General features: G+C 48.1%; 1 protein-coding gene across 1 annotated transcript in view; it reads left to right on the top strand.

The window, feature by feature from the left end:
• The first annotated feature begins 367 nt into the window (after nucleotides 1-367).
• The window catches only part of LOC143981622 (retinol dehydrogenase 7-like), a 46,394-nt gene continuing 19,944 nt past the window's right edge, over nucleotides 368-26,817 (top strand). The window contains exons 1-2 of the mRNA XM_077479614.1: nucleotides 368-655; nucleotides 8,238-8,564. Of these exons, the coding sequence (XP_077335740.1) occupies nucleotides 8,243-8,564 (322 nt within the window). The 5' untranslated portion in view covers nucleotides 368-655; nucleotides 8,238-8,242. The remainder of the gene's footprint in view (nucleotides 656-8,237; nucleotides 8,565-26,817) is intronic.

Raw genomic sequence — 26,817 nt, 5'->3', positions numbered from 1 at the left:
TGTATATAACATTTTTATCTTAAAAAAAAAAAAAAGTGTTTTACAGTGCAAAACCTTTCATCCAATTTCTAAATTTAATATTTAATATAAAGGAATAGTAGTGGTAAAAAAAAAAAATCACTTGTGGGTTTAACAATTTTTTTTTGTATAATTCTCCTTTAAGAGGGCGTATTTTATGCCTACATACTTTTGCTAATAGGTGTCCCTCGTTCCCATCTCGAAAAGTTGGGAGGTAAGCCCCTGTAAAGTCAGTAAGATGCGATGAGAACTCTTTAGCATAAACACAGAGGTGTCGGGTGCAGGCGCAGTCCGTGGGTTATAGCAGGACACAGAATATACGTCCAACCCCCGGCATACTTGTGTTCCAAGTCCTTGTGACTCTGGATGCTGATGGCGCTTCAACTGTTTTGCACGTTTTTTTTTTCTTCTTTTATTTATTTTTTTTTTTATTATTATTTGTTCCGAAATAAATATAGGCTGGCCTCTTCCAGCTTCCCCACCCCTCTCTGCTGGGCAGGCAGTTTGTTTTCTCCCAACAAGGACAGAATTCTCTTTCTGGAGGAACGCGGCGCCAAGACTTCTTCCGTTGGAGGCGCCACGTCGCTCGCGAGGCTCAGGAACCCTTCTATTCATATCCACCTCTACAGGTGACCAGGTACCAACGGAGTTCTTCTTTCTAAGCTTTCATCTACAGATCTGAAGATAAATTCTGAGTAATAAGTTTTGTTTGCTGAAATGGCATCAGTGAGGGATCTTTCGAATGGCTGGCACCCTTTACTGCCCTCCGAAAAAGGGATCTGCGGTGGATCCCCTTCGAGGAGAGCAGCGGCTGCCAGGCATTCAGGATGTGATCTTCTCTCTTCAATGCATGCTTTTTTTTTTTTTTTTTTTTTTTAAAGATTTTATTTTTTAATCACAGGGGGGATTTTATATTGGGATACATACGGTCATTTTGATTGCAAAAGATGCCCAGTCCCAACTCAGACGTCATTTACGGCTCCCTCCGTGTGCCGCCTGCGATGTGACTCTTGTGTGCATGAGCGGGAGTGACGTCACCCTGGCACAGCCAAGCAAGAGGCCGAAGATCACATACCAAGAAGAGAGACCAGGGACAAGGGAGAGCGCAGCACTGGAGGGACACGCTTGTAGGCAAGTCTGTCATAATGTACTAGTATGCTGTGCTTTATGGCTTAAATCTGGGGGGGGGGGGGGCATTTAAAAAAAATAAATCAAGGTGGCGCTGCTATAAGACCAAAAACAGTAGAAAATAGTTTTTGGTCTTATAGCAGCACCATCTTGGATGTGAAGCATTTTAGGGTGTGCCCCCCCCAAGTATGTTTTTGTATATCATACGGACCCTGACCAGGTCTCTTGGGCTGGAGCACCCCTCCCCCTCCTCCTCATTACCTCTTATTAGTGGCCACCAGTGCAGAGGAGGAATCCCTTCAGTTCTCCCACATAGAGGAGTTTATCTCCCATGGTTGAGATGCAGGTTCTTTCATTCTATTACTAGGGTAGGAACCAATAATTCGGGGTACTTTGTCGCAGTGAGTGGGCTTAGCGCTATATGACCATATAGTGTAACCAACCCCCCCCCCCCCCCCCCATTTTCAGGTGTTTTTAACTAGCCTTGCAGGTTAAATGTCATTTTTGTATGTGTGTGTCGTAATCTGTTTTGTAGTGTAAGTGCCCCATTCACGCCTGAGAGTAGCGGTTTTGAACGTTTTTGCACGTTTCCATGCAGCGTTTTCCGGTGTTTTTGAGCTTTGGTGGTTTTTTTTTTATTAGCCAATAGGAAAAATGATCATCTGTTTCATCATTTGTTGCTATGTTTTTAGATTTTGTCTTCTGCTTCCTGCTCCAAAAACGTCCAAATCTGCCCGATTTGAGTGACCAAAAAAAGGGTCCAGAACTTGTTTGAGCTTCACGTGACTTGGAGTGGAGATATGAACCATCTCCATAGAGAATAATGGATTTTTTGTTTCCCACTCCAGTGTTTTGTAGCTTCAGGCTTCAAGCTACAAAACGCTCAGGTGTGAATGGGGCCTTAGTGTGACACTGGATGCGCCGGGTAAGTGGGGAGATACCTGGGGCCCACTCTGTGTAAAGCAGAGGCTCTCCTCTCCTAATGCCTGGGGCTGGGCAATGCTATCTGATCAGGCTGCATTGATGGGCACAGCCAGGTAAGGCTGAGCTGATTGGATGGGGCCAGGCACTGATGGACACTGATCAGCCTGCATTGATGGGCACAGCCAGGTAAGGCTGAGCTGATTGGATGGGGCCAGGCACTGATGGACACTGATCAGGCTGCATTGATGAGCACAGCCAGGTAAGGCCAAGCTGATGGGATGGGGCTGGGCACTGATGGACACTGATCAGGCTGCATTGATGGGCACTGGTGACTTGAAGCTGCACTGATGGGCACTGGTGACTTGAAGCTGGATTGATGGGCACTGGTGACTTGAAGCTGCATTGGTGAGGCTGAGGTAATGGGCACTGATCAGGCTACATTGATGGGCACTGGTGACTTGAAGCTGGATTGATGGGCACTGGTGACTTGAAGCTGCATTGGTGAGGATGAGGTGATGGGCACTGATCAGGCTACATTGATGGGCACTGGTGACTTGAAGCTGCGTTGGTGAGGCTGAGCTGATGGGCACTGGTAAGGCTGCACTGATGGCAGGGCACTGGTGAGGCTGTGTTGATGGGCACTGGTGAGCCAGGCAGCAACCAGCAAGTGAAACTAACCCCCCCCCCCCCCATGATGCCAGGCTTGGACTGGACTTGCATTAAAATGTGGGGGGGGGGGGGGTTATCAAACTTACCTTCGGGCTGAATCCCCTGGTCTTTTTCCCACCTAGCAACATCTCTGCTTCCACCTTCAGCCATTCACAATGACAAAAGGCCAAGGTCATCTTGTACACCAGCTGCTGCCCAGGCATTATTAATCAGTTCCCGCCCAACCTATAGTCAAATGACAGACAGGTGGGAACTCTCTTGTTCTGGGTGGACGTCATATGACATCCTCCTGGAATGCACCCCACTGGCTGCGCTGCTGCAGGATCTGCCACCTGCTAGATCAGTGTACCTGCTGCTGCTACCATGTGATCACTGCAATCGCTTCCATTCATTGTGTACATTTATGTTGCTTGCTGTGATTGGTCACAGCGATCACATGGTACAGCCCATCTGTACCATGCAGTTAGCTGTGGCCAATCACAGCTAATCGCAATAATAAACATTGAATGAATTGATTTTATTCAATAAAAATGGTTGTTTATAACAGCAAAATTCACTACTACAGAGTCCCTGATTATTGTACTGGTGACAGTATTAAAAAATATATATATATATAATTTTTTTTTTTTCATAAAAATTGTGACAAAAACTAAAACTTTAAGCGGTTCCCGACCGGCGCACACGGCGATGTATGTCGGCAGAATTGCACAGATCGGCAAATGGACATACAGGTACCTCCCTTTAAATTTGCTGCTGTGCCATTGTGTGCGCTGGCCGAGGCCTCCGTGAGTCGGGACGGGACTCGATACCCGCAATCTTCTCACGGGGAGGAAGAACAGGGAGATGGTAATGTAAACAAGCATCTCCCCATTCTGCCTAGTGACAGGACACTGCTCTCTGCTCTGTGTGATCGGGAGCAGAGATCAGTGACGTGTCACATGTAGCCACACCCCTCCACGGTTAGAAACACGCCCCAGGACACACTTAACCCTTACCCTGCCCCCTAGTGGTTAATCCCTTCGCTGCCAGTGTCAACTACACAGGAATCGGTGCATTTGTATAGCACTGATCGCTGTTTAAATGCCAAAGGTCCCAAAAATGTGTCAAAATTTTCCGTGTCCCCCATAATGTCGCAATCATGATAAAAAATCGCAGATCGCTGCCATTACTAGTAAAAAAATAAATTAAAAAAATTAATAAAAATGCCATAAATCTATCCCCTATATATAGATGATATAACTTTCGCGCAAACCAATCAATAAACGCTTAATGCGATTTTTATTTTTAACCAAAAATATGTAGAAGAATACGTATCGGCCTAAACTGAGGAAATTTGTTTTTATTTTTGGAGGATATTTATTATAGTAAAATTAATAGTTAAAAAAAAATAAAAATTATTAATACAAATGCTATAAAACTATCCCCTATTTTGTAGACGCTATAAATTTTGCGCAAACCAATCAAACGCTTATTGCGATATTTTTGGGGAAAAAAAAGTAGAAGAATACATATTGGCCTAAACTGAGGAGAAAAAAAAAATGTTCTTAAAAATTTTTTTGGGGGGATATTTATTATAGCAAAAAGTAAAAAAAAAATGCGTTTTTTGTTTTTTTCAGAATTGACGCTCTTTTTGTGTTTATAGCGCAAAAAATAAAAACCGCAGAGGTGATCAAATGCCACCAAAAGAAATCTCTATTTGTGGGGGAAAAAAAGGACGCCAATTTTGTTTGGGATCCACGTCGCACGACCGCGCAATTGTCAGTTAAAATGAAGCAGTGCCGAATCGCAAAAAAAGGCCTGGTCAGGAAGGGGGTAAAATCTTCTGGGGCTGACATGGTTAAAAAACTCACCATGGCTCTTTCTAAATGCATTGGACTGTCAACTTTCTACTTTACCGGCCCCTTCCCTGCTCTCCATCCTGACAGCATCTGCAGGGGCCGGGAGAGAGCACAAGGAGCCCAGAAGGGGGCCCAGGGGCAGCACATGGAAGCTGGATAGGAAGGGCAGCATGGGCGGCAACATATAGAGGAAGCAATCCCCCCCCCCCCCATCTTCCTCCTGCAGCCTCTGAATACTTGAGCAATGATTAAAGTGGTTGTAAACCCTTACAGTCCACTTTTTGCTACAGGTACGCCTATAATAAGTCTTACCTGTAGTTAGACATGGAATTCTCCTAAACCTGCACAGTATAGGAGATATCCCCTGTATTTGCATGTCCTGCCGTCATCGGCACATGCGCAATGCAGCAAACTGAAGCAATGGCATGTACGTGCCGTTTGCTTCAGTGAGTGTGGCGTTACCAGCGGCTCCCACGCACATGCACGGTAGTGACGTCATCGCGATTCCGCATTTGGAACCACCCGATGTGCAGCCATTTCTCTTTATTTTAACCTCTGAATACCAGTGGGAAGGAGAAGAGAAGAAGTGGGCATTCTGCAGCTGCAGGAGGAAGATGAGGGGGGGGGGGGGGTTGTCTCCTTGTGCTGATTCTCCCTCTCCCAGCCTAATCTCTGCTGTACACGAGACTGCAAACGGCTGAAACCAAGTCAAGTTCAGGTACTTACACTGCATGCATTTGAAAAAATACAGTTAATGATGTTTAACCCCTTCCTGCTCCCAGTACCGTTGTTTTAGAGCAGGTGATCGGCGATGACGTCACTTCCTGTTTACTCGGCTGGCAATGGCGCCTGATTTTAAAAAATATACAGTATTCAGATACACCGTTGTGTATAGTGCAATGGAGGGATTGGAGGTCTTTTAGACCCCCTGGTCCCTCCATAAAGAGGACCTGTCACCACCTATTACTGTCACAAGGGGTATTTACATTCCTTGTGACAGCAATAAAAGTGATCAATTAAAAAAAACAAAAAAAAAACACAATTTTAATAATATAAAAATAAATAAGGAAAAAAAAAATGTTTTCCAAAGTGCCCCCGTCACCGTGAGCTTGAGCAGCAAAGAAAACGCATACGGAAGTCGCACCCGCATATGTAAACGGTGTTCAAACCACACATGTGAGGTATCGCAGCAATAGTCAGAGCGAGAGCAATAATTCTAGCACTAGACCTCCTCTGTATCTCTAAGCTGGTAACTGTAAAAAAAATTTAAAGCATCGTCTATGGAGATTTTTAGGTACCAAAGTTTGTCGTCATTCCACGAGTGCGTGCAATTATAAAGTGTGACATGTCTGGTATCTATTTACTCGGCGTAACATCATCTTACACATTATACAAAAAAATTGGGATAACTTTACTGGTTTTTGTTTTTTCTAAATTCATGAAAGTGTCCCTTTTCCCAAAAAGTTGCGTTTAAAACACTGCTGCGCAAATACCGTGTGACATAAAATATTGCAACACTCGCCATTTTATTTTCCAGATTCTCTGATAAACTATATATAATGGTTGGGGGGTTCTAAGTAATTTTCTAGCAAAAAATACGGATTTTAACTTGTAAACACCAAATGTCAGCAATAGGCTTAGTCATGAAAGGGATAAATGATTACATAGTTGCATGAATTTGCAACTTTTTTATATCAACATGAAGTTCAGCTACATCAACATATTTTTTATTTTTTTTTGTTTTAATTCTTTTTTTATTATTGATATTTTTATCAGAAGAACATATAAATAATGAGCAACATCAATTACAAAGTTACATAAGAACATGTAAGTACAGAGGTGTTGTTACAGGTGGATATAAGGATACAATCGTATTCTAGATACTGGAGGTAGGGTGTGTTAGTCCACCCTTTCTGTGTCGTCGGGTCATATGAGAGTAGACTGAAAGATAGTAGGGACTTGTTTTAGCACAAACCAAACACTGGTTCCTACAAAACCCTGATCCACTGTGGGCAAATCTAGAAGCACATATAGCGGAAACTTCACACTTGGGTCTCCTTCTTTTGGCAGACTCCTGGAAACCTAGAAACACAACGCATCTCTCCCCTACAATTACGGCATCCATATTAGCCTGGAGACACTTAAGCCATCAGCGATTGGACAAAAACCCCAGTACTGCAATCAGAATCCCAATCCAAACACTAGAGGTTCTGCTCCCGTACAGTAAAATAGCTGCATGGAAGGTAAATGGGTTGGAATGGGTAGATGAACTATACTCCGATGCAAACCTTTTGCCATTCCACTCTTTAAAAGCTACTTATAACTTACCCCAATCAAGCGCATTTCTCTATAACCAAGTTTCATCCTTTCTCTCGAAGTTCCCCCCACCACATATTGAAATGGATAGCTTGGCGTGGAAATACTTTTTCAATTCCAACATGGTGGGTAAAGGTATTTCTTTAATTTATAACGTACTCCAATACAAACGAACGGTGGTAAAAACTCCTTCCATGCTCACATGGGAAAGAGACTTGGGCAGATCATATGACGTCATCCAATGGAGCAAAGCCTTCAGATACAACTATAGGGCTACTCGTTGTGTCACTCATTGGGAAATTACCCAAAAGATACTACACAAGTGGTATAGGACGCCTCATCAATTAGCCAAGATGTTTAACACACACTCTCCTCTCTGTTGGAGAGACTGTGGCAATGTGGGCACTATTTTACATATATTCTGGCATTGCAAGAGTGTTTCCAGCTACTGGAGAAAACTGTTCAGCATCCTTGCCGAAATTACAGGCATATTACAAACACCGGATCCCGCCCTGGCAATTTTACACCTAGGTATAGAGAATTATCCGACCCAATTCCGTACAGTAGTAATCCAAATCTTAAATTCAGCCACACTGATCATTGCTCGCCATTGGAAAACCACACTATCCCCTAACCCATCGGAAGTTTTAATCCAAGTTAACCTTAACTATCAATATGAAAGGTTGTTGGCCCTTAGAAACTCTTGTGGCAATAATATAGACGCGAGGTGGAAATGTTGGACTGAGTGGTATAAGAAATAGCAGATTCCTCTCTATCTAGTGATAGTTGGCTAGAACTCTTCTTGGCGGGGCCCTGGGTGGCTCCTCTGTCACAGTGTGATCCCAGTGGGGGTGCGGAGGAGCCCCACAGATGTCATCGCCACACAGTTACTAATGTCAAAGGGAGGTTCGCTCTTACATTTAGAGCTTAGTTAATTCTAATGTTGTAGAGGTAAATGCTGGAAATAAACACATAGTACTATGATGTGATTCTGAAACAAGCGAGAAGTAATAGTTTAATACGTTCAAGCGTAAAGCAGCATTTTGGATTTGATCGCTATTTCTACATGGTTATCTTATGTTTCTCTTTTTGTTTTCTTTCTGTTTCCTTCCTTTTTTTTTTTTGTTGTGTTTTTGTTTTGTTTGTTATTCTTTTTGCTTGAGATGTAAACCATATAACTGCATTACCAACTGTTTGAACCAATTGCATTGTCTCAGTTAAAGTATGCAAAAATTTGTCAATAAAAATCATTTAAAAAAAAAAAAAAAAAAAAGATAGTAGGGACTGTCCTGGGTAAGATTTGCCGTTGTTTCTTTGTGGTCTATCAATATATTTTTATTGCAGAACAAATGTGCATCTTGTGGCTCCCCCTGCTGGTGGCGTTGGGTTTGATTCTTCTGTACAGGTGGTACAGGCAGAGCCAGATACTGGAGAATCTCACCGACAAATATGTCTTCATCACCGGATGCGATTCTGGATTTGGGAACTTGCTGGCTAAGCAGCTGGACAAACGTGGGATGAAGGTCCTGGCTGCTTGTCTGACGGAGACGGGCGCCGAAAATCTGAAGAAAGAGACCTCCAGCAGACTGAGGACAAGAATCCTGGATATCAGCGACAGCAAAAGTGTGAGCTCTGCTGCCGAATGGGTATCAAGCATTGTTGGAAATGAAGGTAGGTTTTTTTTCCCCCCATATACTGTATATGCTTTACACATAAATGATCCCTTTCCAATTTTTATATTATTGTAAGAGAATACGAGAAAAGAAAAACTTCTTAAGTTATCAGTTTTAGTTTCTTTTAATATCATACCAACAAGAAAATGCAGATTCAGTTTCTTTCACACAGGCAGATCGGGGGAAGGTAAAACAGGTAGATATACTCTACTTTGTTTTGCTTTTGCTTCGTTCTGATTAGTTTTTCGGACAAAAATTTAATTTTTGGAGATTCGAATGCATCTGTCAACGAATCCGAAAAAAAAATGTATAACAAAATTAACAACAACAAAATTGCATTTGTTTCATTGGGATTCATTGTGAATAGCTGGTTGTTAAGGAGCAGGCAGCTGTCACGTCCTTGGCAACCATGACTCATCTGCTGTCGGTGGGATTCTCCGCTGACAACAGAATGTAAACAAAAGAAGTGCAGCATTAAATATTTAAAAAAAAGAAAAACAGTTTTGGGGACTCGCACTCGAAGCTCATCCCTACTGGACGGTCCGATTTTGGTGTGGAACTTCAAGCTCCGATTTTTCTCTACCACAAAATAAGGAGACAATGGAGGTTCTTGGCATTGAGAAGCTGCCAGCCCTTTCCTTTTCTGATTTGAATAGGGTCAGTGTGCAGATCACTGACTTTGTCCATTCATAACTGAAACATATTAAACTATGTTTTCTATGCTTCAGTTTGTGTGTAGCACCCTCTAGTGTGCTACTTTTTTTGTTTAATAAATGTTTATTGAAGGAAAAAAGAAAAACAGAAAGGCAGGGAATACACATGACATAAAAGCATGAACCTGAACATGACCTGACAATAAAGATTCTGTAAGTAGAGTCTAGGGCAGTGATGGCGAACCTTGGCACTGCAGATGTTTTGGAACTACATTTCCCATGATGCTCAACTACACTGCAGAGTGCATGAGCATCATGGGAAATGTAGTTTCAAAACATCTGGGGTGCCAAGGTTCGCCATCACTGGTCTAGGGCATTAATGACTGGATGGTACATTCATAGACCCAAAAGAGCATTCTCAAACCATTTGCATACTCCTTTCATCACTTTGAATAAATTGCTCTCAGCAATGCTATTGATAGCCCAGACAAAAAACCCTTAAGTTTTGGGTCAAATGGGGAAAAGTGAGCTTGGTTCCCAGTAGAAAATATAGAAAAGGAGGTGAAAGGAAAAGAGATAGAGGGGGAGGGGGCTGGCATGCATGGAGCACAGTTGAGAATATGACACCGAATAACACAGTCTCATGTGAGGTGTTACCTCAGGGGGTCGATTTTAAGATCACGATGGCAGGTAATAATAGCGTAATCAACAAAAATGCCTTAAGTATAGACAAGTCTCAGTGGGATTGTGTAATTATCTCCTTGTAAGTTGCGGTGTGCTTTAATTCCGCCCACGAGGACCAAGTTAGAGTGTGTCGTTGATAAGTGTCCTTGATGCGGTGGGTGATTTCTTCCATGAGATGGACCTCAGAGATTTTTTTAAGCCACTTTTTCACGGTTGGAGTTTCTGGCTGGCCCCAATGGGTTGGTATGAGTGCTTTAGCTGCGTTATGTAAGTGGGAAACTATGGATCGTTTATACCTTCCAACTGGTTCTGAGGTGGCATGAAAAAGAATGGTCCATGGGTCTGAAGGGAGAGAGACATCGGATATTTGATGGGTCAGTCGGATAATGCTAGACCAGAAGGGGCGGATGTGTTGCTTTTCTCCCACAATTCCTCCAACACAACGGGGAATTGGCGGGGAATATCTGATGAAGTGTGTAATGCCATCTGGTTAGCAATTTGTAATTGACCTTGGCCATCTTTGATGTGATTGAGGAGGTATGAGCCAACCGCAGGACTTTATCTTTTTGACCCTGTGGGAGACAGGATTCCAGGTCTGACTCCCACCTGGCGAGGAAGTGAGGGTGAGTGTCCCCTTGGAGTTTGATAAGCGCTTTATAGAACAACGAGACACTGTGTTCTGGCGGATCCTGCGGGTGTAGTATCTCCTGGATATTGTTTAGGTCCTGTATCCCCCTTAGCGGTTTAGGTAGCGTTCTGAGAAAACCCTGCAGTTGAGTGTATCTCCATTGGTCTAGGAACGTAAGTGGCTTGGGGCCCACAATTTTTGCCAAAGGCTTAGGAGTATTAGCTTGGAGTACATGATGCAGAAGCAGGGGTCTTCCTGGTGACCATGTCTTAAATCCGGGGTCTAACAGACCAGGTAGAAAGTAGTTGTGGTCGAGAAGTGGTAACAGGGGGGAAGCATAAGTCCAAGAGAATTTCTTATGCAAAGCGTCCCATATGTCTAGTGTGGAGGCTGTCACTGAGGAGGTGGTCGGGGCGAGGCGCCTGTGAGAGCGCAGCAGCCAAGGTGTAACTGCAAGATCTGTTTTGCTGAGGGTGTGTTTAAGGCTCACCCAAAGTTTGGAGTTGGCTGCATATTTCCAGTCAAATAGAATATAGGAGAAAAACGTAAAACAATGATCTGCAATAGAACAATTCGAACAAATATTCTCTCACGGCCAAGATGCTTCACTTTAAGCTAAACATTAAGCTAAACATTTTGCAGGCTTACATAACCCTCCGAGGATCAGACCCGATGTGGGAACCTCTATTGGGACCCGGAACATGGACCTAGAGGATAGTACCCTCAGGGTTCCGTCAGTGCTGAGAGGGTGAGGTCTCCACTCATTGGGTTTGCTGTCTTTTGAGCATATCCTGCTACGGTGGGGCCTGCAATTAAAAGAGAAAAATAGCCGGAGAAGAGAGAAAACAACACTTAGGCACGGTCATCCGATGTTCATCTACGGTGTTGTGTAGAGCTTGGCGCAGAAGGGCTCTGCTTTTTAGAAGGGGATTGTTGCCATTGGGAGTCCTGAATACGAGAGAGCTTAGGAACCGGATCTTGCCATCCCGGGAGTTCCATCATCGGCACATTTAGGTCTTTCAGAAATTGTGCCAGATCCTCAGGGAACCGTATGGTGTGGGAGCGGCCATGGCGATGAGACAAGCCGGGAAACCCCATCTATAGGTTACTCCATTGGAGCGTAGATGTTCCAACAGTGGCTTGAGGGCTCGTCGTCGGTCTAAAGTATCCTTGGATAGATCAGTGAAAATATTGAGAATCGCGCTGTCAAAATCTATGTTGGGGGTGTTCCTTAGCTTGACCATGATGGTATTTTTGTCCGTAAAGTAGTGTAGACGGCATATAATGTCTCTGGGCTGCTCTGAGTTAAGGTTGCGGGGCCTGAGGGCTTGATGAACCTGGTCGAAGGGCAGAGGATCGGTAGGAGGCTTTCCCAGGATAGTGTTAAATATTCTGCGGATCGACGGTTCCAGATCGTTGTCACCAGTCGCTTCAGGCAGACCTCTAATGCGCAAGTTGTTCCTACGGTTCCTATTCTCGAGATCCTCGAGCTTGTACAGGGAGGCGCGGTGAGCAAGGGCTAGTTGCGTGACAGAGTCTTGAAGTTCTCTGATGGCTGTTGCATGTGATTCCTGCCTCTGTTCTGTTTCCTCCACCCTGTCGAGGATGTGCGCCATATCTGCTCTCACACCTGTGATCTCCTTTTTTATTGATTTTTCAAGGCCGTGAAACGTCCCGGCCAGCTCTTTAAGGCCGCCTAGAAGCAATGACATTTCTGAGCCAGAGGGGGACATGGGTTCCTCCATAAGGTCCGAGCAGCACGATGATGCAGGTGAGCACGGGTCACCAGGGAACAGGGAGATGCGCTTCGTTTTGTGTACCTGGCATGGCTGCTCCCCGTGCTGGTTCTGTCAGCAGCCAAGTAGCGCTGGATGGACCCAGTGGTGGCTTGGTTAGTTCCCGCTGCTTTGGGTTTCTTGGCCAATGTAGAGCGTGTTGCGGGCGTTCTTGCTGGCATAGTCGGAGCTTCAGAGCCGAATGCTGGATGGAGCGTCTCAGTTACATTCTCACATCATCATAAACATATTGCATGATGGGGGTTACTGCATAACGGGGACCTTGAGGTTGTGGACGACCTGTTGGGCTGCGTGCTAGAGCCCCCTGTAGCTCTGCTTGTAGCTGAAAGGGCCGCTGGCTTCCAGGGGGGGTGTAGGCCGCAGCGTGCCGACTGCAGTCCTGCAGAGCCGCTGAACCCTGAAAGATGCACCGCAGGGCCGGATCAGTAGAGGGGGGAGTTCAGGGCAGCTATTGCATTCAGGTTAAGATATGGATTGTCCACTGCGGGAGGTCAGGCCGTGCTCGGAGCGCCTCCGCGGGCCACAGCCACAGGAAAGGCCGGGGATCCTCAGGCCTGACTAGGCCGCACCGGGCCGGAGCCAGCCGCGATCTTTCTGGGCGATTTAAAAGCCCCAAATTGCTTCTAGGGTGACCCGGGCCAAGTAATGTGCGGCAGGGGGGCGGATGGCGGTCCTTTACCTTCCCTGGTGGTTCTTTGCAGTGGTGTCCAGGAGGCCTCGGGGAGTCAAGATGGCGGCGGCCGGTGGAAATCCCCGCCGGAGCTCCGCAGGATGCCGCTGGAATGGTGTCCGGAAAATATATCTCTGGGGAGATTCAGGGGACCTCGCTGGGTCCGAGGATGTGTCTCCCATGGAGTTTTAATGCCCGTGAAGTGCGGATGGTGTCAGCTGGTTCAAAACCCTCTAGTGTGCTACTAGTGTTATGCCGCGTACACACAACCGTTTTTTCCATCGGAATAAACTCCTGATGTTTTTTTCCGATGGAGTTCCGCTGAAACTGTCTTTGCGTACACGCGATCACACCAAAGTCCGTTCATCTAGAACGCGGTGACATACAAAACGTATGACGGGACTAGAAAAAGGAAGTTCAATAGCCAGTAGCCAATAGCTGCCGTCTCGTACTTGCTTCGGAGCATGCGTCGTTTCTGGTCCGTTGGAACAGCATACAGACCAGTGGTTTTCCTGATAGGAATTGATTCCGTAGAACATGTTTTAAATATTTCCTATTTCTAGGTCCGAATTTTCAAAAAGCCAGATGAAGCCCACACCCAATCGGAATATCCGATGAAAAGATTCCGTATGACTTTTTCTGCTGGAAAGTCGGACCGTGTGTACGCGGCATTAGTGTAGCAGAACCCCCAGAGGGGCTGCTGGCAACTGGTACCCCTACCACTGGAAAGCCAGAAAATGCCCATTGTACAAAACAAGCTCAGAGGTTGATTTCCTGTTGTTTTTGGATACAAGTGGAAAATGCACATTGCCTGGTGCACAGGAATAAGGGAGACCGCTACCAGCAGCCCTCGTGGGTAATGTTAAATTTTTGGGGTTCTCGTGTGTGTGTGTGTGTGTGTGTGATTCTCTTTATGGTAACCTGCATAGCTGTTACCCATAGCAACTGGCAACCAACGAGCCAGAGGACTGTATCTTTTACAAAGCGAGCCAAAGAAATGCTGTGTGGGGATTTTCCTGAAGTTAAAAGGCCATCCAGCTGCCCAAAAGCGTCTTGGGTTTAGTGACTGTTCAGTTTTTAGTGTCAATTACGTTTGTGTGCACCGCTGCCCAGCTGCCCATAGCAACCACCGAGGATTGCCACTAACAAGTGTACTACCGTTGCTGCCCAAAAGTGTCTGGGACCAAGTGTCCATGTCCAGACAAGTTCTGCCAATGTCGGTGAACTGCTCTTATGTCCAACGCCTCTCATGCTCGCATTGTAGCGGGCACCTGTAGCACTGACCCCCGGAGGAGCGGCTGGTTTGATTTCGGCTTACCGTTTACCTTCTCCACCTCGTTGTTCTTGTCTAGGGGTTTCCCGAGGTTGATGGCCCAATAACTGCAGAGACCGACACTTGAATCCCCTTTTTGAGGAATTTTTATTTGCATAAAACTTTGAGCAAAACAAGGTCTCTCAGTTGGGAATAGAGGGTATGGGTAGAAAAATTCAGGTACTGACACATAAGGATGTCTCTCTCTCTAGATGATCCAGGGAATAGCCACTCGCAACTGGATACTTCAACTGTTGAATAAAATCCTGGTTCATGGATTTAGCAGCCGACAAGTGATTCAAACTTGGCAAAGTCTCTGCCACAAACTTGGTTGTAAAACTTTAGATGAACACTGAAAGTCTCTCACAGGAACTTAGTTGTAACCGAAGGATGAAATTAGGAACTTTCTTACAGTACCAGAATCTTGCAGCCGGACCGGCGATACCGTAAGAAATGCGGATTCACTTGGTGTCCTTTCAGCTCAGCTTCCAGGCTCTTACCGAGCAGCCAGCCTCATGCGTGGCCCTCTTCCGAAGAGTCCTCCCCTGGTTGCATTTTGAGTTGCTGGGCCTCTCCAAAACCTGAACCGGCACCAGACCACCTCGAAACCCTCCTTCCAGTTACTGCGCCTTGAACTAGCCAGCCCGAGACTTGGAAAACGGATGGATCCGCACCTCAGGCCACGAGGGCCTCTGGGGGCTGGTCAGGAGGACCACGGAGTCAGAACATGCTTCTGGACCGGAACCCAGAACCACGTGACTTCAGCACCTTAAGTAACCTCTCCCGGAATACACAGCGAGACAAACGCACCCCACTGATTGGCTCAGAGAGAGAGATTGATACCCAATGCGTCCAACCAGACTGCGTGCCAATGCCTGTCAGAGGTGATACATGCACCTATGACCAGGCAGAACATAGTACAGTCCAGCCAAACTGATGCCAGAATCACAATTTAGTGAAATCAACCCCAAGACCAAACTATAGTTTAGGGAATAACTAAATTTACAAATATAGCATGTACTCTTCAGGAGTACCACCGCTACACACCTTTCCGTGTGGCTACACAAGGGTTAAAGCCAGTGCAGGAAAAGTCCAGCAGAACAGGGGTGCTGGAGTCAGTGTCTGGCGGGGCTGAGCTGCATAGTAAAGCAAGCCCAGTACACCCAGCGAGTGTGAGAGAGGAGCAAGATGGAGGACGGTGCACATGTATACCCTATGTTGTCTTGGCTGCCTGAAATGCAGAAGGCGATGCTGGTGGATAGGGATGAGCCGAACACCCCCCCGGTTCGGTTCGCACCAGAACTTTCGAACGGACCCCACGTTCGTTACGAACGTTAGAACCCCATTGAAGTCTATGGGACTCGAACGTTCGAAATGGAAAGTGCTAATTTTAACGGCTAATATGCAAGATACTGTCCTAAAAAGGGTTTGGGGACCTGGCTCCTGCCCCAGGGGACATGGGTCAATGCAAAAAAAAGTTTTAAAAACTGCCCTTTTGGCGGGAGCACTGATTTTAATGACAATTAAAGTGAAAAAAAAAAAGTGAAATATTCCTTTAAATATGGTGCCTGGGGGGTGTCTGTAGTATGCCTGTGAAGTGCCACGTGTTTCCCGTGTTTAGAACAGTCCCTGCACAAAATGACATTTAACGGAAATAACACCATTTAAAACTGCTTGCGGTTTTAATGTTATATCTGGTTCCTGCAATATGGTTGAAAATCATTGAGAAAAATGGCATGGGTAGCCCTCCCTGCCCATTACCAGCCTATTTGGGTCTTGTACGCATATTAAGGGGAACCCCGTACCCATATTAAAAAAAGGAAATGCGTGTGGCCCCCAGGCCCTATATACTCAGAACAGCAGTATACAGGCGGTGCAAACAAGACAGGGACTGTGTAGGTTTGTTGTGTTAAGTTGAATCTGTTTGTAATTTTCAACTGGTACATTTTTAAAGTGTAGCTCCAGTCAAAAAACTATTTTTAAGCTTTTTGGAAAACATAGGGAAGGGTTATCACCCCTGTATAATTTGTTTTGTCGTCCATCTTTTTTCATCTCACTTGCTGCTGTCTCCTTGCGTTTGCAAGTAGGAGATGTTTGTAAGTTGGATGTTTGAAAGTAGGGGCCTGCCCTATATGCTCTGCAGAAATGGCGGAACAAGGTTTTGGTTTTGCCACCACATTGTAAGCCCTCAAAGTGACTCTTTGTGGGCGCTGGAGCGCCCTGCTGTGAACGATTATATCAAGAATTGTAATTACATGCCATTGTTGAACAGTGGTAGAAAAATTGACCTTTGGTGGTTTGTGGTGCTGGTGCCACAACACTATAAGTCCTCACCGTTACTCTGGGTGGGCACAGGAAGGGGCCCTCCTGTGAAATATTATATCAAGAATTGTAATTACATGTCCCTGTTAAACAGGGGCAGAAAAATTGGGCTGCTGGCACTGGTGCTGGTGCCACCACACTGCAACCTCTGCCATATACTCTAGTTTTATTGCAGGAATTAGCCCTGCTGCAAAGCATTGCATACAAAATTGTAATTAAACGCCCCTGTTAAACGGGGGCAGAAAAATTGGGCTGCTGGCATCACCCAGAACCAAAAATGTTCTTCCAACATATCAGCGGAGGAGGAAGAGGATAGACAATCAACATAACAGGACAGTCACTCAGCATCAGCATAGGCAGTCTTGAAGGGATGTGGTATTTTAAAAAAAATTATTCGGTTACATCAGCTTCAGGTGCTTGGTAGCTGTGGGTGATCCAAGACTGATACATCTTGATGAAGGTCAGTCGATCAACTGATTCGGTGGACAGGCGCACCCTGTGATCGGTAACAAAGCCACCAGCAGCACTGAAGGTGCGTTCCAAAAGAACGCTTGATGCAGGACAGGCCAGTAGCTCAATTGCATACTGTGCAAGCTCTGGCCAGTGATCCATCCTCAAGACCCAGTAAGCCAGAGGATTTTTGGTGGGAAAGGTGTCCAAGTCTGACCTTGCCCCTAGGTATTCCTGCACCATGTAAATCGGACGCTGGCGATGGGTGCTGGAACCAATCATACCTTGGGGCTGCGGACTAAAAAATTGTCTGAAAGCATCAGTCAGACGGCCACCTTCTCACCGCTCCTTCTGACCGATGCCTCAGCAACACGTTGTCCAGGACCAGGAGTTTGTAACCTCCCAGTCTCTGGGAACGCGTTGCACAGACCTTTCTGCAAGGCCTCCCGGAGATGTCTCATCCTCTGCTCCCTCTGCGATGGCACGATAAGGTCGGCAACCTTACCCTTGTACCGTGGATCAAGGAGAGTGGCCAGCCAGTAATGGTCCCTCTCCTTGATCCGAAGAATACGAGGATCCTTCCGCAGGCTTTGCAGGATCAGGGAGGCCATGCAGCGTAGGTTAGCTGAGGCATTCGGTCCGGAGTCCTCTGGGTCACTAAGGACAACATGATCCGCAGCTACCTCCTCCCAGCCACGTACAAGTCCACGTGTTTCTTGGGACTGTAAATCATCCCTATAAGACTGCTGCTGCTGCTGCTGCTGATGCTGATGCTGAGTGCCAGCCTCCACCTCCATGCTGACACAATCATCCTCCTCCTCCTCTTCCTCCTCCTCATCCTCTTCCTGTGTGATGGGTGGCACAGCAGGAACACTGTCTGGATAAAGGGGGCCTTGAGAGGCAAGGAAGTCCTCCTCTTCCTGCCTCTGTTCTGCCTCAAGTGCCCTGTCCATTATTCCACGCAGCGTATGCTCCAAGAGGTGGACAAGAGGTACAGTGTCACTGATGCATGCACTGTCACTGCTCACCATCCTTGTGGCCTCCTCAAACGGTGACAGGACAGTGCATGCATCCCTGATCATGCCCCACTGGCGTGGTGAGAAAAACCAAGCTCCCCTGACCCTGTCCTGGTGCCGTAGTCGCACAGGTACTCATTGATGGCCCTCTGCTGTGTGTGCAGCCGCTGCAGCATGGCCAATGTTGAGTTCGATCTGGTGGGCATGTCACATATAAGGCGGTTCTTGGGCAGGTTCAACTCCTTTTGGAGCTCAGCCAGCCGAGCACAGGCATTAAATGATCGGCAGAAATGCACACAGACTTTCCTGGCCTGCTTCAGGACTTCCTGTAAGCCGGGGTACCTGCCCAAGAACCGCTGCACCACCAGGTTAAGGACGTGAGCTACACAGGGCACATGGGTCAGTTGTCCCTGTCGGAGGGCGGAGAGGAGGTTGGTGCCATTGTCGCAAACCACCATTCCTGGCTTAAGCTGGCGTGGTGTCAACCACCTCTCGGCCTGCCCCTGCAGAGCTGACAAAACATCCGCCCCAGTGTGGCTCCTGTCCCCCAAACAAACCAGCGCAAGCACGGCATGGCATCGTTTTGCCTGCGTACTTGCGTATCCCCTGGAACGCCTATGGAGCACCGCTGGTTCTGAGGACAGAGCACTGGAAGAGGCCATGGAGGAAGAAGAAGAGGAGGGGGTGGAGGAGAGAGGTGTGTCACAACCAATAGCATTTTGGAGGCGTGGTGGCGGAACAACCTCCAACACTACTGCACCTTGTCCTGCATCCTTCCCAGCAGCCAGAAGAGTGACCCAATGGGCCGTGAAAGACAGGTAACGTCCCTGTCCATGCCTGCTGGACCATGAGTCAGCGGTAATATGCACCTTACCACTGACCGCCCTGTCCAGCGAGGCAAGGACATTGCCTTCCACATGCCGGTATAGAGCCGGAATCGCCTTCCGTGAGAAAAAGTGGCGTTTGGGGACCTGCCACTGAGGAACCGCACATTGTACAAACTCACGGAAGGGGGCCGAGTCTACCAACTGAAAAGGCAGCAGTTGAAGTGCTAGCAATTTAGCCAAGCTAGCATTCAACCGCTGGGCATGTGGATGGCTGGGAGTAAACTTCTTCTGCCGGTCCAGCAGCTGGGGCAGGGACATTTGCCTGCTATAATCGGACGTGGGTGTACCACTAGCAGAGTTCCCGGAAGCACTTGGCTGTGACACACCTAATTCTACACCTTCATTCCTCTCAGTGCAGGTTTCAGAGAGGACTGAAGGTCTAGTGGGGTTGGAGATGCCAGCTGATGAGGAGCAAGGAGAGGTCCGCTTTATTCTTTGGTGTGGGTCTTTGAGGTACGCTTGCCAACGAGCTGCATGGCAGGTCAACATATGTCTGGTCAAGCATGTGGTGCCCAAGCGGCTGATGTTTTGGCCACGTGAGATACGCTTGAGACATATGTTGCAAATAGCAGCGGTGCGATCTGATGCACTCGTCTCAAAAAAGGCCCACACCAAAGAACTTTTAGAATAACACGCAGAGACAGCGCCCTGCACAGGCGGAGCTCTGCGGTGTGATTCAGTCGGTGTGCTGCCCCTAAGCTGGCCCCCGGAGGGCATCCTGCCTCGTTGGACATGTGCCGCCGCCGCCTCCTCCTCCTCCTCCTCCTCCTCCCTCCTTCCAGGCACCCACGTGGAGTCAGTGCCCTCATCATCCCCTCCCTCTTCATCGCTGTAGCAAACCTGGCAGTATGCTGCAGCTTGTGGAACATGACTGCCAGATTGCTGTCCTTCTTGAGCATCCCCTCTCTCTGCGCTCACGCTACTGCCTTCCTCTAGCTGAGTGTCATCATCAGAGCCCACCAAACACTGGGCATCCTCCTGGAGCATGTACCCAACACTGTGCTCAAAGAGTTCAGGAGACTCCTCAGGAGGACGTGGTGGGTCTAGGGAAGGAGTCACTGATGATGACATTGAGAGGAGGGAAGACGATGCGTTGGCAGCTGCTTTGCTACTACCCTGAGACTGGGTGAGAGAGGATGAGGAGGATGAAGAGGGCTTGGTCATCCACTCTACCAAGTCGTTGGCATGTTGCGGTTCAACATGTCCAGCTGCCGAAAAGGACAAGCATGTCCCATGGCCACGTGCTGATGACAATGCACCGCGTCCACGACCAGCACTGTTGTCTCTAGACACAGAGCCTGCTTGCCCTCTTTTATCGGCTCGCGCCTGTCTGCCTCTCCTTGCTGGCCTTCCAGACATGGTAATGGCCTGAAGGGAGTTGGGTAAAACAGCAGTTGGGTAGTGTATATTGTGCTGGAGGCACACAACACCCACTAACTCCTGCAGATGTCTTTTTTTATAGAACACCAGAGATAAAGGGGTATATACAGATGTATACTGTGCTGTGCTGGAGGCAAACACAACTTCCAATAACTCCTGCAGATGGCAATTGGGCTCAAATAGAGAACAGCTATGTAGGTGGATTATAGCGGTATGTACTGGGTACAGAGCACGCAGACAGCACGCACTATCTCCTAACACTACTGACTGCAAGCTCTATTATTAAAGATATATAAATATAGTGAAGTGAATAGTGAATATAGTGGTGTATACTGCGGTCAGGGCACAGACAATAACCACTACACAGCAGCAAGATAGGAAATCGGCCAAAAACTATCGGTGTGTACTGTGTTGAAGGTACACAGAACACCCACTGCTTCAGATGCCAACACACTACACGAGGCCGCCTCAATGGCGGCCTTATATAGTGTGGGGCGTGCACTACACAGCCTGAGCTATGATTGGCCACAGGCAGGATGCCTGTGGCCAATCATGGCTCTCCTCACTGCTGGCGCTGCGATTGGCCAAGCATGCGGGGTCACAGTGCATGCTTGGCCAATCATGAGCCAGCAACGCACTGCGCCATCGCAGTGCATTGTGGGCCGTGCGCGCCACACGAATTTTGACGCGAACGGACCAAGTGTTTGGATTTCGCCGAACGGACGAACAGCCAATGTTCGAGTCGAACGTACGTTCGACTCGAACAGGAAGCTCATCCCTACTGGTGGATTATTGGGTGCATTTAGAGCACTGGGGGGGTTTTGCCCTCTGGCTGAGGAAGAGAAAGGCTGTGTCCGATATGTCCTGGCTTCAGGAGACCCACTGCCATGGTCAGCGCATGAATCAAGTGTGGTGAACCCGTGACGAGGCTGCCACCCAGCAAGCTGGCACTAGGGTGCCCACGTGTCCCGGATTGCCCGGGATTATCCCGTAATTTATACCTCTGTCCCCAGTCCCGGGCACCTTCATTCCGGGACAATAAAGTGTCCCGGAATGAAATTGACAATCTGGGAACAGGGGCGGACCGAGCTGCCATAGCGCTGGCTCTAGCTCCGCCTCCACCTCCTGATCACTGGTTGCTATAGCCGCCTTGCGTCTGGCAACCAGTGACATCACAGCCCAGCGTTGAATGCGGAGGAGGATTTTACATCCTCCTCCTCCGCGCTAGTGCTGCTGGGAGTCACTGCTGGTTCTTTTACCTCTGCAATTGGCTCCAGTAGCTGGCTTGCAGCTTGTGTGGGGTGTTTCTGTTCCCACACACTGCGATTACAGTGTGTACTGCATGGCATCTCTCCCTTCCTCCCCCCTCCTGCCCACCTCACACTAAAACATGGACTGAAGTCCCCTCCCCCTTTTCCTCGGCTCACAGACAGGAGAAGGAGGGGGAGAAGAACGGACACAACAGGACGGGATGTGCTGATCTGAGGTTTGTACAGAATATTAATGCTTGGCACTTGCAGGAGAAGACACAGAGAGGCTCGGTTCACACAGGGGGCGATGCGAGGTGACACGACTTGCCTCGCCGCGACCTGCCGCGACCTCAGCGGCGACTTGCAAATGACTTCTGTATAGAAGTCAATGCAAGTTGCCCCGAGGTCGCCCAAAAGTAGTACAGGAACCTTTTTTCTGAGTCGGAGCGACTCGAGTCGCTCCTCTTAGAACGGTTCCATTGTACAGAACGGGGGCGACTTGTCAGGTCGCGGCACGGCAAGTCGTGTCGCCTCGTGTCGCCCCCTGTGTGAACCGGCCCAGACGGGGGGCAAGTTGTCAAAAAAGAATACCTGCAGCGATTTTGGGGGATAAGAGCATGCTGTATGTGCTAGGAGGCACTTTAGCAGAGGAGAGAAAATTGTGCTGGGGGGGTCAGATTTTTTTATTCAACCCCCCCCCCTTCCTGCACAATTTCTCTCCCCTCCCAAAGTGTGCCCTCCTAGAACATCCAGCACGCTCTTATCCCCCCAAATCACTGCAAGTATTCTTCTTTCACAACTTGCCCCCTCCCCATCTTCAAAGACAAACTGGCTGCTATCACGGAGATAATTGTACTGTCTGGTATCCTGGGAACTTTGACAGACTATCAGGAGGTGCACTCCTCTTCCTCCTCTCTCCACTAACTACCCCCCGCCATACACTCCGCACTCCTCCCCTGTACATATTACCCCCCTGCCATACACTCCGCACTCCTTTCCTGTATATATTACCCCCCTGCCATACACTCCGCACTCCTCCCCTGTACATATTACCCCCCTGCCATACACTCCGCACTCCTTTCCTGTATATATTACCCCCCTGCCATACACTCCGCACTCCTCCCCTGTACATATTACCCCCCTGCCATACACTCCGCACTCCTCCCCTGTACATATTACCCCCCTGCCATACACCCCGCGCTCCTCCCCTGTACATATTACCCCCCTGCCATACACTCCGCGCTCCTCCCCTGTACATATTACCCCCCTGCCATACACTCCGCGCTCCTCCCCTGTACATATTACCCCCCTGCCATACATTCCGCACTCCTCCCCTGTATATATTACCCCCCCCTGCCATACACTCCGCACTCCTCCCCTGTACATATTACCCCCCGCCATACACTCCGCACTCCTCCCCTGTACATATTACCCCCCTGCCATACACTCCGCACTCCTCCCCTGTATATATTACCCCCCCCCCGCCATACACTCCGCACTCCTCCCCTGTACATATTACCCCCCTGCCATACACCCCGCACTCCTCCCCTGTATATATTACCCCCCTGCCATACACTCCACACTCCTCTCCTGTACATATTACCTCCCTGCCATAAACCCACACTCCTCCCCTGTACATATTACCCCCCTGCCATATACTCCGCACTCCTCCCCTGTACATATTACCCCTTGCCATACACTCCGCACTTCTCCCATGTACATATTACCCCCCTGCCATACACGCCGCACTCCTCCCATGTACATATTACCCCCTGCCATACACTCCGCACTCCTCCCATGTACATATTACCCCCCGCCATACACTCTGCATTCTTCCCCTGTACATATTACCCCCCGCCATACACTCTGCACTCTTCCCCTGTACATATTACCCCCCTGCCATACACTCCGCACTCCTCCCCTGTACATATTACCCCCCCCCGCCATACACTCCGCACTCCTCTCCTGTACATATTACCCCCCGCCATACATTTTGCACTCCTCTCCTGTACATACTACTCACCACCATACACTCCGCATTCCCTATTTATTAAACGTCAATTTGACACACTTTTTTTTTTTTTAAGGTTATTAACCGATTAATCGAAACAATAATCGGCCAACTAATCGATTATGAAAATAATCATTAGTTGCCGCCCTAAACAACACCCCCTTTAAGCCAATATTTAGTGCAATTTAAGACATGTCCACTGTTCACCACGACGCACTTTGCACGCCATATTGTTGTTGTTCTTAATGCCTAGGGCCCGCTTTTGATCTTGCACACAGGTCTGCTGATTTCATATGCCCCTGCCCCAAAAATTGGCAAAAAAAGATGTAAAAAATCATCTTTTTTTGGGGGGGGGGGGGGGAAGAGTGGGTGTCCCTGAATGGCAGTTTGGAAATGTGGTCACCCTAGCTGGCACCCATAACATACAATGTGGATATGCAATCAGGCCTATGCACAGAAGTTCTGGTTGGCCAGAGAGAAGTGGAGGATTAATTCAGAATTTGGGGCCGAGTCCCAGGAAAGAGATTCCCCCAGGAAGATGGACAACACCCATAACAGGCTAGGAGTCCATCATGGCATGCAGCTAAGCAGGTCACGTTGCTCAAGGGTGGGTGCCCACCAGTGCTGCCCAGCAGGAACAAGTAGACGTCCCTGGAAAGTGGGCTGTACCCATACACCCTGTTAGCCCCACCTGGAAGGAGCACGTGTGAAGACAGCTCATCTTCAGCTGAGCCAGAGGGGAGTGACAGTTGCGGGGAAATAGATTGGGGGTCACCAAGACTGCAGGCAGAGTTTGGGCCCTTGAAGGCTGATTGGAAGACAGTGGTCGGAAGAAGTGTGGGCTTGGGGAAGCACTCAGGAGGAAGTAGAGATACTGATGGGGCCGTCAGAAAGACCCCTTAAACCAGAGCTAGCTGAGAGGGCAGAGGAAGTGGAGCAACTGCTAGCTTGGGCTAAAGGACTCAGGCTGGGGTCAGCTGATGTCCAGCAATGGCTTTGGTTTGGGTATAATTATTCTAAATTTGGACCTCAGCATCAGTCTGACTGGACTATAGGATGTTCAGCCTGGCCACAGGGGGCAGTGTCTCTTCTGGCAGGCATGGAACCACAGTCTGGTTGGGTGCTTTAAGGTTATTTTCTCTCGGAGCCCACCCAGTGGGAGTGTGACTCTTGCTGTGCTTTCTGGGAGAGGGTACTTAAGATGCGGATGTCACGTGGTTGGGGTTCCGGTCCAGAAGTATGTTCTGACTCCATGGTCCTGGTTCTCCTGATCAGCCCCCAGGAAGGCTATGGCCTGGGGTGTGGATCCACCCAACTTATTGTCTCTGGGCTGGCTAGCCTGAGGCAAGGAAGCTAAAGAAGGATTCCGAGGTGGTCCGGTGCCGTCTCCGGTAGTTGGAGAGGCCCAGTAATTTCAAAAGACTTGTGTGTGCGTGTTTGTTTTAATTTTTTTTTTTTTTGTTTTTTCTTCTGTTAGCAGGATTATAACTCCCTGCTGGCAGAATGTTTTAGCCACTTTAAGTTGGTGTGAGGGTTGTGCTTCCTCTTCTTATCTGCAGGTTCATTGTAGATGGCTGTCCCCCTTTTGTGCTGGCCCTTCAATTATTTTCTTTTGAAAATGTAAATTTCCTGCTGGGAGGGCTTCCCTTTAGGGGGAGGTGCTCCGTTTGGAGAATGCCTATTGGTAATCTATAAATTGCGTGTATGTATGTTTCCTTGATTGAACATCAATCAAGGAAACATGCATGCAATTTATATATTACCAATAGGCATTCTCCAAACGGAGCACCTTTATATGTGTATATATTCATTGCTGGGTATATATATCAAATGTGCATACACTATTTTTTTATCTATTTGTACAGTCACCCTTTGCAAGTTTGTTCCCTTTACCCTTTGTTTCCCTTTGATTTCTTGTGTTTTGGATGCAAGTGAAAAATGCACGTTTCCTGGCTGTGCAGGAATAGGGAAGACCGCTGCCATCAGCCTTTGTGGGGGTAGTGCTACATGTGAATGAACGGGTAACTCTGTACCAAGCTATTAGTGTCCATTCATTCAGTGTAGCTGAGGCTGCAGAGAAGGAGATTGAGGGCTGTGTCTCTTTTCTCTTTCTCAAAAGATCAGAGTTCTGTTTAGACCCCTGATATCTCACCAAAGCCCCCCAAGGGGGCTCCTAAAATGGAACCGGGAAAAAAAATTGTAAATTTAAATAAATGGTAAAAAAAAAATACTCAACTACCAGGGTCTCAAGGGTCACACTTGCGACCAGGCCCCGGCTGGGGTCAGAGGGGCCCTTCATGGTTTCTTGCACTATGGCCCTGAAGGTATTAGTTAAATCGCTGAATAAATGGTATATCTGATCAGATTTTGGTGTGGCCATTGGCAGCCTCTCATGCAGGGGACAGGGGCGCTGCCCCCCCCCCCCCAAATCCAATGCGCCCGGCCCCTAATCTACATGCAGAGCAGTGGACACATGGATTCCAATAGGGTTTTTTTTTTTCAAAGCATGTGTCTTCCAGTTTTTCTCCTCCCGGCCAATCAGGAAGCGGGTCCTGAGACCTGATTGTCCGGGAATCCTAAAACCCAAATGGCCACGAATCCTAATTCCTGATTGGCCGAGAGGAGAAGAGACCGCAAGGAGGAGGAGCTATGGGGAAGCCACCAAAGCTGCAACCTGGATGGAGTAACTGCGGAGCCGGTGGCCTGGTGGGCGAGCGATGGTGGGTGGGTGGGTTATGTGGTTGCTTGGCTGGCTGGGGGGGCCGCAGGCTGCCCCCCAAGAAAATTGAGCACCAGCCACCACTGGGTGTGGCACTCCAATCTCAGATTTTCTCAGCCACAACACTGGAGGTTCTTTGGCATTGAGAAGCTGCTGGCCTCAAAAATCCAGACATCAAATGTGACAACTTCTTCTATACTCCTTATAACTTATCTTGCCCCTTATGCCCCCTTATAACTTATCTTTCCCCTTATCCCTTCTATAAGGGGAAAGGCTCTGAATGTCAGGGGGTTAGGTGAGCCCCTAAGCCCCTGACGTGTCAGGTTTGTCAGCGCCACCCTTCTCTTCCCCCCCCCGGCACTTACCCCATCTAGGTTGCAAGCCGGCAGGTATGCGGGCTCCTATGGGTGGCGGGCAGCAGCCGGGTTACAGGCTCCTATGGGCGGCAGGCAGGTTGCGGGTTCCTGTGTCCT

This window comes from Lithobates pipiens, unplaced genomic scaffold (genome assembly GCF_037356315.1).
Source record: "Lithobates pipiens isolate NorthernLeopardFrog02 unplaced genomic scaffold, aLitPip1_a1.2 Scaffold_16, whole genome shotgun sequence".
Classification (NCBI taxonomy): Eukaryota; Metazoa; Chordata; class Amphibia; order Anura; family Ranidae; genus Lithobates; species Lithobates pipiens.
The sequence above is the reverse complement of the archived record's forward strand: the minus strand, read 5'-3'. Positions and strand labels throughout refer to the sequence as shown.